The sequence below is a fragment of the Nyctereutes procyonoides genome, unplaced genomic scaffold (assembly GCF_905146905.1).
Source record: "Nyctereutes procyonoides isolate TBG_1078 unplaced genomic scaffold, NYPRO_anot_genome, whole genome shotgun sequence".
Classification (NCBI taxonomy): domain Eukaryota; kingdom Metazoa; phylum Chordata; class Mammalia; order Carnivora; family Canidae; genus Nyctereutes; species Nyctereutes procyonoides.
The window spans coordinates 1,277,100-1,290,559 of NW_026575033.1; the positions used below are offsets into that span (position 1 = coordinate 1,277,100).

The window sequence follows — 13,460 nt, forward strand, 5'->3', positions numbered from 1 at the left end:
TTGTTTATATGTCTTTCTCACTGTACTTAGCTCCTTGTAGCAGAAATATCTTTTTCTTTTTTTATAATTTTGGAACCCTTGCACATAGGAGACACTCCAGGAAATCTGCTGAGTTATGAGTTAGAAACACTTGTATTATCGTTTTATCATTCAGCTTTTAAATCATCATAAACTGGAATTAACTCTTCATCACCCACACTACTGTAATCCCTAACAGAGGGAAGCAAATACATGCAACCCCAAATCACAAATAATCTATTCTGTATATGGCTAAACTAGGCTAATACAAAAATCAATCAGGTTGCATAAACATACATAAACAGAAAGCAGTGTCAAAATGACAGTACAAATTTTGGATTATCTTTTTTTTTAAGATTTTATTTATTCATTCATGAGAGACACGGGGGGGGGGAGAGGGGGAGAGAGAGAGAGAGAGAGAGAGAGACAGAGAGAGAGACAGAGACACAGGCAGAGGGAGAAGCAGACTCCATGCAGGGAGCCCGACATGGGACTCGATCCTGGGACTCCAGGATCAACGCCCTGGGCTGAAGGCAGGGGCTAAAGCGCTGAGCCACTCAGGGATCGCCTATTTTTTTTTTTCCTAAAATGGTTATATCTAAACCAGAGTCATTTATCAAATGTTCATGGATTTGGAATACTTGAATTTAGCTAGTCTCTGTGACTAAACAATGAACTGAGATGAAGGCACATAACAGAGTACAAGGGTTATCAGGACATTTTGACATTTCCCTAAGCCTCACTAGTTTGGCATCACTGCCAAATAAAACACAATCCCAGCACACAAGCTGGAACCATTAGTGACTTGAAATGGAATCGTGGCAAAGGTCTACTCCAGTCTACTCTCTTACAAACAACCAATGAACCAAAATGTCTTTTCTGTATATAGTAATCAATTCTTTAATACCTACAATAAGCTAGGACAAAAATTCCATGGCTAACTGGCAGAGGTATATGAAAACAATCATTTTATTTAAAAGTCGAATAAATACCTACACCAATTTTTTTTTTTTAAGATTTCATTTACTTATTCATGAGAAACAGAGAGAGGCAGAAGCAGGCTCCCTCTGGGGAGCCCTATGAGGGACTTGATCCCAGACCCCAGGACCACGCTCTAAGCTGAAGGCAGACGCTCAACCACTGAAGCTACCCAGGCACCCCCTTACAACAAATTTTTATCAGACCAGTCAAAGAGTGATACTACAGGTTGAAGTTTTAGCACTTTATTACCCTCTTTAACTAATCCAGGTAATCTGTGTATGGTTTTGGATTTTTTCTAATATCCATTTGGTCCAAGGACAGTTTATTCTTTTTCTAATGCCATGGTTCTTATGTCCTTGATAAATTAAACTTTTGTTTACATTATCTGTATTCTGCTGAACTGATGATTCACAAAGAACTCTAATTTCCAGATAAATGATTTTTTAAAAAAGATTTCATTTATTTATTTGACACAGAGAAACAGAGCACAACCAGGGAGAAACGTCAGAGGGAGAGGAAGAGGCAGACTCCTCACTGAGCCAGGAGCCCAATGTGTGGTTCCATCCATGGCTGAGATCATGACCAGAGCCAAAAGCAGAGGCTTAACTGACTGAGCTACCCAGGCAGCCCTAGATAAATGATTTTTGATGTTATTGTGGGACTTCTTGAGATTTTTGAAATACTAAACTATGTTTTCTTAAAACTAGAATCTACTTTGTTACATGGTTTCCTTATAAATTTGTGGAATCCCAGATACTCAAGGTAGCATTCATAATTTTCATTTTGTACTTCTAACTGGATTAGTACTAATTTTATACATGTTTAACTGGTCTGGACACTTTGGAATGCCACTTGGGCAAGGTTTCTGACTAATCTTAAAGTCATCATAATTAATACTTGCACATTCACCATTTTTGGCCCTATTTTGGCAGAAAAAAATATGTACAATTATGAACATTTTGCATTTCATGCTTAGGAGAATTTAGTATGTTTTTATGTAGGTATTTTTTTTTTAATGTAGGTATTTTAAAGAAATTTCAACTGCTTCTATAATCCTGTGAACTAAACACATCTTCTGACAGATACCTATATGCTGCATTGTTTCAGTCACTTCTGGGAAGCCCTGTAATGTTAGTAGATCAGAAAAGAGACTGGCATCTAAAATATGGCCTCTTTCTTGCCTAAGTGGCTCCTTTGGCAAAGCATCTAACTCTTGATTTTGGCTCATGATTTCAGGGTTGTAGAACTAAGAAGCCCTGCATCAGTCTTCACACTCAGCAGGGAGTCTGCTTCTGTCCCCCTCCCTCTGCATATGTTTGTGATCTCTTTATAAATAAATCTTGTTTAAAAATTAAAAAATAAAATAAATAGTTGCTCAGCAAACTGAGCAACTTAACCTTTTCAAGATGAGCTTTGGCAAAAGTTTTCACTTATAAAGATTCTGCATTCTTATTTTGGTCAAAGTGGAGGTTGGTTTTATAACTTTGTCTTGAAGATTTTATCAATACACTCACATTTCATCAGTCTTTCCCTTCGTCTTGAAGATTACTTAGCACACTGTGAAAATTTAAGTTGAAGGAGGAAATTTCAAAATGAGACTTAAGTGATTTGTAGAATGCCTGGTGTTCATGTGTACAGGTGACTACTGAGTGGAATAGAACTTTTAAAAATTTAAGGTAATCAATTTGAAGACCAACAAACCAGCTGTACATTGTATATTTTAATTTATTTTAAAAGCCTTAGCATAAGTTAAGAATTGGAAAATTTCTTTAGCCTTTAGAAAGCTACATTTTAATTCCAATCATTGTTTTAATATTTTCCAATTACCTGTAACTGACAGATCAAGTTAATTGGCTTTGCATCCCATTTAATCCATCAGTATTTTCAAGCTATGAGGAATGTCCAAAGTAAGCACAAGAAAAGGAACAGGTGCATAATAATGTTTTACTTGTCTTAAGAAATCTCTGATTTTTGTGCAATTAGCCCAAATCAAACTTGCTTTGTCTTACAAGTGAATTGCATCTTTATTGGCTTGAATTTTCTTACATCTTTAACAAGAATATAAGTGTTCCTGATAGATTTTCTCCAGGAGGCTAGCTCTACTGTAAGCTTCCCCATGTGACTTCTACTATTTTGAAAATTTTTAAACAGCCACATCTATTAAACAGTCATCTTCATTGTTGGCCACTCCAACATATGCCTGGTTTTAGAAACCTTAGTTCCTCTAAGCAGTGCCTCATGCATACATAATAGTACTTTTTGGTGCCAGAGTATTCAGTCTCATTTCTGTTACCATGTCCTACCACTTTCTTCCTCCCGTGCCATCACACAATGAGCCTCAGCACCTCCATTTATTCATTAAAGAGACAATTACAGATAAAAATCACTGTTAAAAACTTGCTACTTCATAAATTGACTTCTAAAAAGATGTTTCTTTCTCCTGAGCCTGTGTAAATATCTTTTTATACTTCAAACTTTTCTTTGTATTGAAATTCTTTTTTTTTTTTTTTTTTGTATTGAAATTCTAACATGAATCCTGGATTGCTCTCTAGGGTACAATGAGGTACAGTGAAAGGCATGTTGTCTATTTTGAAAACAAACATTATGTGACCCCTGGTAATTCTTTTCTGTCAGAATACCAACTTTCTGGAGAAATCAGTATGTCAATTATTGGTCGCTTGGTGAAATGTGTAAATGACATCACATATGCAGCCCTGTTTGATTATTTCCTCTGGTTTATACTATTATTAAAAGCATGTTGTATAATAGACTTATTCAAGTATTTTAAATATAGAGAAATGTTGTTTCTGTAAGATACACAAGAAATACATTTAGGGAATATACACATTACTTGGAAAGCTCTGCTTTGGGATGCCTGGTGGCTCAGTGGTTGAGCATCTGCCTTCAGCTCAGGGCATGATCCCAGAAACCCGGGATAGAGTCCCACATCGGGCTCCCTGCATGGAGCCTGCTTCTCCTTCTGCCTGTGTCTCTGCCTGTGTCTCTGCCTCTCTCTCTCTCTCTCTCTCTCTCTCTCTCTCTGTGTGTGTGTGTGTGTGTCTTTCATGAATAAATAAATAAAATCTTAAAAAAAAAAAAAAGAAAGCTCTGCTTGGATAGTGACAAAATCTAAATTAATTAGCAAATGTATCCCAGTGAGCAATAAATCAAAGAACATTCCAAGAAGAGAGAAGGATACTTAAAATGGAAATAGTTCTCCAAAACTATACAATTTGGACTTCAACAAGTGGATATGTTACCAACACCCACTCCCCAACCTAACCTGAAATTCTTACATTCAACTCTTAAGAGGTCTTAATTTATAACTAATTTTTAAATATTTTTTAAATTTTTATTTATTTATGATAGTCACACAGATGAGAGAGAGAGAGGCAGAGACATAGGCAGAGGGAGAAGCAGGCTCCATGCACCGGGAGCCCGACGTGGGATTCGATCCCGGGTCTCCAGGATCGCGCCCTGGGCCAAAGGCAGGCGCTAAACCGCTGCTCCACCCAGGGATCCCTATAACTAATTTTTAAATGAGAAATTTCTCTTGTGTTTTCAGTCTGAGAGTAATCATTTACTAGAAAATGCAATGTGGGGTGCCTGGGTGGCTTAACTTGATTTCAGCAAAGATCATAATCTCAGGATCATGAGATCAAGAATCATGTCAGGTTCCATACCCAATGTGGAGCCTGCTTAAGATTCTCTCACTCTCTCTCTTAAAAAAAGAAAAAAAAATGCAATGTGGTTTATGCAAACAAAACAGCCTGGCATTACTCTTGTTCTCTTCCTTGAGGGTAGTACAGAGACTGGCAATGTGGGCAGGTGTAGCCATTTTAGTCCTGTCAAGACACAGTCATGCCCTCACACATTACACTACTCAAGAATTCAATAACAGTGAAGATTTCATGTTCTTATTCTGATACTCAAATATGCCTGGTGATGGCAATGTACGAACAATCCCTGCTATTGTTGTACAAAGCCATAAGGATACATAAACTATATTCTAAAAGAAAGTAAAACTGTCACTATTTGCAAATGACATCATATACATAGATACATACATATACATATAAAGAGTCCACCAAAAATATACTAGAATAAATGAATTTAGTAAACTTGCAGGATACAAAACCAATACAGAAATCTGTTGGATTTCTATACACTAATTATGAACTAGAAGAAAAAAATTTTTAAAAAATCGCATTTACAATTACACCAAAAGGATAAAATACTTAAGAATAAACTTAACCAAGGAGATGAAACCTAATACTCTGAACCCTATAAGACTGATGAAGAAACTGAAGATGATACATATAAATGGAAAGATATTCCACGCTTATGGATTAGAAGAATTGTTAAATTGTCCATACTACCCACAGTAATCCCTATTAAAATACCAATAGTAATTTTTCACAAAACTAGAAGAATCCTAAAATTTATATGGAATCACAAAAGACCCCAAATAGCCAAACTTACTTACTCTTTCCCTCTTTCTTTCTCTCTCTCTCTTTCTTATGCAATCACTGCACCCAATGTGGAGTTTGAACTCACGACCCCAAGATTAAGAGTCACACATTCTACCAACTGAGGCAGTCAGGTGCCCCCACCCAAAATAATCTTGAGAAAGAAGAACAAAGCTGGAGGTATCAAGATCCCAGATTTCACACTATATTATAAAACTACAGCAATCAAAGCAGTATGGTACTGGCACAAAAACACATAGATCAATGGAACAGAATGGAGGCCCAGAAATAAACTCTCTTTTTATATGGTCAATTAATCTATGACAAAGGTGACAAGAATTTACAAAAAAGAAAATACAGTCTCATCAATAAATGGTGTTAAGAAAACTGAACAGCAAAAGAAGGAAACTGGCTATGTAAATAGCTAAGAAACGGAAACAACCTAAATGAGCATTCATGATAGATGAATGGATAAAGAAGATGTGATACATATATATACACAGTGGAATATTACTCAACCATGAAAAGAAGAAAAACTTAGCCATTGGCAACATGGATGGACCTAGAGGGTATTATGTTAAGCGAATAAGAGAGAGAAAAGGACAAATGACATGATTTCACTTGGACGTGGAATCTTAAAAACAAAATGACTCAACAAAAACAGAAACAGACTCATAAATAACAGAGAACTGATGGTTGCCAGAGGGGAGAGGGATGGAGGGACGGGCAAAATATGTAAAGAGGATTAAGAGGTACAAGCTTCCAATTATAAAATAAATATGTCATACGGATAGAAAGTACAGCATAGGGAATACAGTCAGTAATACTGTAAAAACTTTGTATAGTACACAGAGGGTAGCTAACCTATCATGGTGAACATTTCATAATATACATTAATTTTTGAATCACTATATTGTACATCTGAAACTAACATAATATTGTATGTCAACTATACTTCAATTTTTAAAAAAAGAAAAACGTTTTCACTGACCTGGTGCAACTACATTCACTCTAATTTTCTTTCTTGCTACTTCTTTAGCAAGAGCACGTGAAAATCCAACTAGTCCTCCTTTACTTGCACTGTACACAGATTGGCCAGAATTGCCTTTTAAACCAATAATACTTCCTAGAAAAAATAAAACAAAAGCAAATTTAAACCAATTAATGAGTTATTTGAATATTTAAATAATTTACAGTTAACAAAGCACAAACCATTTTGCCTTGTCCTTTGCTAAAATTAGGAGTTCTAGGGATCCCTGGGTGGCGCAGCGGTTTGGCGCCTGCCTTTGGCCCAGGGCGCGATCCTGGAGACCCGGGATCGAATCCCACGTCGGGCTCCCGGTGCATGGAGCCTGCTTCTCCCTCTGCCTGTCTCTGCGCCTCTCTCTCTCTCTCTGACTATCATAAATAAATTAAAAAAAAAAAAGTAAAAAAAAAAATAAATAAATAAAATAAAATAAAATAAAATTAGGAGTTCTAAACACTGTCATTTGAGTAATAAGACTTAGGGTTGGAGTCTGCTTCAGATACAAAAAGAAAACAGGTTCTGAAAGAAGCTCATGTAAAACCTCAAATGTCAGGCAGGGGCTTGAGAACTGATCCATTAAGTAAAAGAAATCCACTCTCATCTCTGAGTAGGTCAGATATGGTCCTATAAAGTGTCCAGTAGGAAAGATTAAAACCTGGCTGACTGATTTTATGGGTTCTACAATGCCGACATGAGAAGGTATTCATTTCTACCTAAAAATATAGTTCAGCTGAAGATAAATCTCACTAAATTTAAACTACCATCAATCTAAGTTAACAAAGGTTCAACTGGCAGCCCTGGTGGCTCAGTGGTTTGGCGCCGCCTTCAGCCAGGGCCTGATCCTGGGGACCCAGAATCAAGTCCCGCGTCGGGCTCCCTGCATGGAGCCTGCCTCTCCCTCTGCCTGTGTCTCTGCCTCTTTCTCTCTCTCTCTCTCTCTCTGTCTCTCATGAATAAATAAATAAAATCTTAAAAAAAAAAAAAGGTTCAACTATAAACTTTTCGTAAAACTGCAGTTTAGTTACCTTCAGTGATGTATTATAACTTGTATTGCCTAATAAAGATTCTTGGGTAGTCTCATTTATATGAATATAAAAGAATATTTATAATTCAAGTATCAACTGTATGCAAATAAATTCTTTCAAAACAGAAATAGGGAAGTGATTTTCTGCACCAGTGACCTATACTTATGATATAAAAATTAATCAAGTACTTCACAAAACCTTTGAAAAATTTTATTTTAGGAAGAGAAAACATTCCAAACACTTTTTATATTATAATCAACAAGTCCAATATTAAAATATCTGCCTTATATCTTAAAGGCCAGCGAATGACAAAGGAGAGAAAAGAAACATCAGACAGAGGAAATGCAGATAAACAGCGAAAGGGGTATTTGGGAGAAAGAGAAATCCAGAGACACAAAAAAGAAAGAAAAATATCAGCATCGAAGGAAGGCCAATAGGAAGCTTTAGTTTGCGCCACACTACTGTCCATCTAGTCAGGAAGTGTTAACCTCTGAAATAATCAGTGAACTTTCTAAGAGTTTAAAGTAGTCCTTTCTGTAAAAAGATTCTCTGACTTGCAATTATGTACCTTTAGCACAATTTTAAAAGCTTTGCATGTATACAAAGGACTAAAGTGGGCTTTTAAAATATATCTAAAAAGGGAATAGTTTAGTGTTAAACAAATAAACCCACATTATCAGGTGATATATATGGGCAAGTAAACCAGCTTCTGAGAATGCAAAAACATCACCTGGCTGTGTTGGAAGGTAAAGGTCGACTAATCTTTCACTTTTTAATCATTTACTAATCTTAATTCTAAGAAACTGATTTCCTACATTTTTAAGGGTTAACGTCAAAAATGTCCTAATTCTTATTAGCACAGTATTCTTTTCTCATTTTCCAAAGAGAAAAACCCTACATTTTGGCTTGGAAAGCCATTTCCTAAATTAAAACAACAGGGCCATTTACTTAAATGGAGCGGCATTCCCCGTTTATGGCCTTTTAAGGTATTACTGATTAAAATTAAAAGGCAGGGGATCCCTGGGTGGCGCAGCGGTTTAGCGCCTGCCTTTGGCCCAGGGCGCGATCCTGGAGACCCGGGATCGAATCCCACGTCAGGCTCCCGGTACATGGAGCCTGCTTCTCCCTCTGCCTATATCTCTGCCTCTCTCTCTCTCTCTCTCTCTCTCTCTGTGACTATCATAAATAAAAATTTTTTAAAAAAATTAAATTAAAAGGCAGACAATATGCTGCTATTTTCAAATTGCCAAACTGAAAGGAAATTTTAAGTCATTTTGCATTTTAAAGTCTACAAGCACATACTACACGGTTTATCTGCCCCATGGGTCAGATGAACTGAAGACTAGGGGTTACTTACCTTCATTTGAAAAAAATCATTCCCTTCAGAAAACTTCCTCCTAAACCTGTGTACTTTATTTATAGTAACACATGCAACTGCTACAGAGATCATTTTTTAGCCCCCACTACCTAAAGTTTTTCAATTCCTTATCCATATTTTAAAAATTAGGTATCACATGGAAAATCAGGATGTCTAATTTCTCTTAAATGGCTGGCAAAACAGAGACCAGATCTGTGCATAGCAACAATCCACTGCATCTAAACAGTGGCTGCCCTGGCCTTTCCACATGGCCTCTGGACACTGAAGCTGGGCATCTTTTGTCATGTATCATATGGCTTGTACTGTCATTTTTCTAATACTGGTGATGTCATTCATTTAACATCTGCTTGACCACTAGAGAGATGTAAATTTGCAATTCCTGTTTTACCCATTAACTGTTTAATTAAATCCTGTTTCCACAGATAGTAAAAAGACCCATTTCATCCAAGTTTCACACGTGACTAAGCTCCAAATTAATCAATTAAATATTTTTATGGCACTATGAGATAAGTCTAATTTCACAGGTGAAGACTCACCTACATTAACAATAGACCCTCTCTGCTGCTGAATCATAGTCTTCAAGGCAGCTTTACAAGTCAACATGGAACCCAAGAGGTTAGTATGAAGCTGAGATATCATATCTTCAGTTTTTGTTCTTACTAAAAGGCTGTCCCTACAAACAAACAAAAAACAGTAGCATGTAAATTAAAAATGAGATAAAACAAATTTTAAAGATAAGAATACATGATATTTTAACTGAAAGTAGAGTATTAGAAATATATTTGGGCTAGAATACCTACAGACTCCCACTTTAAACTGATTTTAAGGGGCACTAAAATAACTCATAAATCAGAACAGATAAACTTAGAAGACAGGTTGAATGGCAAATATTCCTAATCGCTAAAAGTAATACCATGTAGCCAAAATATCTTAAACGAACTGAGCAACTGCCATTATAGTAAGCCCTGTTTAGCAATAAAATACATTATGCTAAGTATTGTCCTAAATTCGTCTTTTAAAAAGAAAAAAATACCTAATAAATAAAATACCTCTAATACAAGTTCATGAACTTACACAAGGGTGACAGAAGCCAGAATGGCGGTTATCTATAAGGAAGTATTAACTGGGAAGAAACTGCTAGAGTGCTGAAAAAGTTCTATAGTTCAATATGGGTGTGATTACAATGTTAAAATTCATCGAAATGTATCCTTATTATGTATCTCAATTTATATTTTATAAGAAAAGAATGTATAGATTGACAAAGTTTTAAAATATATACACATATGTATTTTTTAAAGATTTTATTTATTTATTCATGAGAAACACAGAGAGAGAGAAAAGCAGAGACACAGGCAGAGGAAGAAGCTGGCTCCATGCAGGGAGCCCGAGGCAGGACTTGATCCCAGGACCCCAGGATCACGCCCTGAGCCAAAGGCAGATGCTCAACCACTCAGCCACCCAGGTGTCCCTTCATATTTTTTAAAATACATATTTTATTCCAATTAGAAGTAGAGCAAGTTAATATATTTACTCATACCAATCAAAGACATGCTAGGAAAAAAAAATGTATGAGAAGTGTACTTAAATTTGTGACCAACCTGTTAATTCCAGCAGCATTTACCAAGAAATTAACTCGACCTAAATTTTTCTCCATTTCTTCAAATGTATTTTGAACATCGCGTTCTTTGGCAACATCACAGCTAAATGCCAAATGATCTCCTATACAACAAAGTTAAATTAGCATTATTTATAAATTATAAGTTCAACTTAAAAATGATTCAATATACATTTGTTAAGCATCTACTATGAGCTAAGTCTGTAATACCAGAACCTAGAGATTAAAAAAATGACTATGTCATGAATTTCTGCTCTCAAGGAGTTCAGTCCGATAAAACTCCTGTGGGGGGATGGATGGAGAACAAGGAGAAGTAATACTACAGAACTAAATCTTACAACTTTTTTTTTAGTCAAAAAATGGTAGGGCCTTTTTTTGTGTTCACAAGGCTCTGTAAGATTAATCTAATAATATTTCTGGTTTTGATGGTGACCCCATGCTACTCAATTCAATAGTGTTCTGTGTAATATAGTTCTTTTTTGAAATTTATGTCTCATTCTGGTCCTAAGAATAAACCCTAGGGTTTCTTCCGCTTTTTTTTTTTTTTTACTATGGCATCTATGTTACAATAACTATTATTCAAGACTGACCATTACATAGCAGGAAGCTACAAAAAGAAAAAAAATGCCAAAACTAAAAAACACACAAAAAAATAACTTTTTACTAAAAACTGTTACTTCCCTTTTTTAAAATGCCCACTTTTTAGAGATGCTTAAACTTCAGAAGAATACACTTCAAAGAAAGCATTCTCTTTAATAACACATCATTTTAATACTCTAAAATGTGTATTTTTTTGGAAAACTAAACAACTGCTTATTTTCTGGCTGACTTTACCTAGTAGGTTAACACTAAAATTACACTTTCACACTCCTCTGTGACCCACTGCTGGCATTCATCTGAAACTTGGGCCACAATAACCCCTGGAAGCTCAACCAACAGTTTCAACCTATTCTAGCAAACACTAATGGTTTGGGATGATCCCATAAGGAAAACCCACTTTCTCACTCCTTTGTCACCATAACATAGGCAGTGAATATGAGCAGCAAGAAGCATTCACTGAAATTCTCCTGGCTCCGTAACTTTTTTATCCCCCTCTCTAAACAGAGTCTAGTATTTTCACAACCCATGTGCACAACTAGGGTGAACAAATCCTAATGTTAAAGGATGCAGCCTCCAGGTGCCTCCCCAGGCCTCTGCTCTTCCCAGTGCTTTCCTGAGAGTGAATGAAGCGCACCCGAGCCTTCTAGTAACTCCATTACAGCATCTTGGCATCTTTCCTACATCCTGTTTCTCCCCACTATCCAGAGACTTAAATTCGCAAAATAGTGCAAAAAACAATGACTAATCCATTATTAACAAACCGAAATAATTGGGTTTTAAGTGAATCTGAAAAATCTCAAAAAAAGGAACCTGAAAAATCTCAATTCACCATTTGCGAGAGCCATCAGAACGATTTAATGACCTACTGAGCGCTTATGGATGTGGAAGAGCCAGAACAAGACGGACGGAGTCGGTCTATGGCACGGCTCTGCGCCCTCGCACGCCGACACAGCCCCGGCAGGACCCGCAGGACCGCAGGGGCCTCCGCGCCCAACTCCTCTGGGCCCAGGTCTCCTCCCTCCAGACAGGCAGGTGAGCAGGAGCGTCAGGGAGGTGGGGTCTCAGTTCACGGGGCCTCCCGGGAAACCCCAACGTGCACCCCTCGGCGGCCGGCCGCGCGGACACGCTCTGCGGGGAGCCGGCCCGTGGGGCTCTCTGCCCGAACCCGCGTCCACACTCGGGACCCGGTGCTCCTGGGCGCGGGAAGCCGAACTCCTAAACCTCAGAGCCAGGAAGGCCAGACCTTCCCGTTTTACAAACAAGGAAACCGGAGGCGCTCGGGCTGCAGCCACAGGGCTGGGCAGCTCGGTACCTACCGCCGAGCGCTCCGGCGGCGGCCCTGGCCCCTTCCAGATTTCTGGCGATGACGGCCAGCCGGTAGCCTTTCTGGGCCATCACCTGGGCCACTGCCCTCCCAATGCCCCTGGAGCCTCCGAAAACTGCACACACGCGGTCCATGGCGGACTGCGGAATCGCGAACTCGGAGGAATGAGGGCAGGAGTAGCGACCCCTTTCCAGACGTTCTCTGCCTTTTAAACCAAGGAGGCTCCAAGAGAAAAAAAAAAAACAAAAACCCAAAACGCCGAAGGGGGGCGGGGAAGCACCGCTTTAGACCTCCTGCCGCGGGACTTCCGCAACCCGGTAGGCGGGGAAGAGGCGCGAAGAGGCTGACGTCTACGCATGACGTCAGCGCGCACAGGCTACCAGGCCCAGCGCCCTCCGGGAGACACTGCCTCACAGAGCCCCGGCGGTCGAGGACTGGCCTGGTAGGGCTGCGCTGCACGCTGGGACTTGTAGTCTTTACTCGGGAGTGGAAGAGGCGTGGGCGCAGTTTGGTGAGAACGTACTCAAAGTAACCAAGGCGGGTTGGAGTGGCCTCGTAGCCCTGGGGACGTGAGAGCCAGTATTAGAGTTCAGAGGACCTGCCATTCCAGTTTGCCTGGAAGTAATGAGGTTAAGACGCTGGACTTAATGTTTTAAAATCAGGAGAGCCCTGTCAACGGAGATAAATTGATTATGGTAGTTAAAACCCAGAATATACAGGGATCCCTGGGTGGTGCAGCGGTTTGGCGCCTGCCTTTGGCCCAGGGCGCGATCCTGGAGACTCGGGATCGAATCCCACATCGGGCTCCCGGTGCATGGAGCCTGCTTCTCCCTCTGCCTGTATCTCTGCCTCTCTCTCTCTCTCTCTCTCTCTCTGTGACTATCATAAATAAACAAATTTAAAAAAAAGAAAAAAAAACCCAGAATATACATTATTCAGAGTTCCATTGTCTGCCTTTCATCCAAGATTTGGTTTTGGCTAGAGACTAAATGCCCTGCCTATTGAGGAGTGGTCCCCAACTAT

At 38.7% G+C, this 13,460-nt stretch overlaps 1 protein-coding gene across 2 annotated transcripts in view; it reads right to left on the reverse strand.

Moving 5' to 3' along the window:
- CBR4 (carbonyl reductase 4) overlaps window positions 1-12,764 on the reverse strand; it is a 156,851-nt gene extending 144,087 nt beyond the window's left edge. The window contains exons 1-4 of one of the 2 annotated variants that reach the window (XM_055317309.1): window positions 12,430-12,764; window positions 10,497-10,617; window positions 9,435-9,571; window positions 6,460-6,594 (exon numbers count right to left, since the gene is read on the reverse strand). In XM_055317309.1, coding sequence (XP_055173284.1) covers window positions 6,460-6,594; window positions 9,435-9,571; window positions 10,497-10,617; window positions 12,430-12,571 — 535 coding nt within the window. In that variant the 5' untranslated portion in view covers window positions 12,572-12,764. The remainder of the gene's footprint in view (window positions 1-6,459; window positions 6,595-9,434; window positions 9,572-10,496; window positions 10,618-12,429) is intronic. The other variant, XM_055317308.1, reaches the window with a different exon arrangement.
- Between the last annotated feature and the right edge of the window lie 696 nt (window positions 12,765-13,460).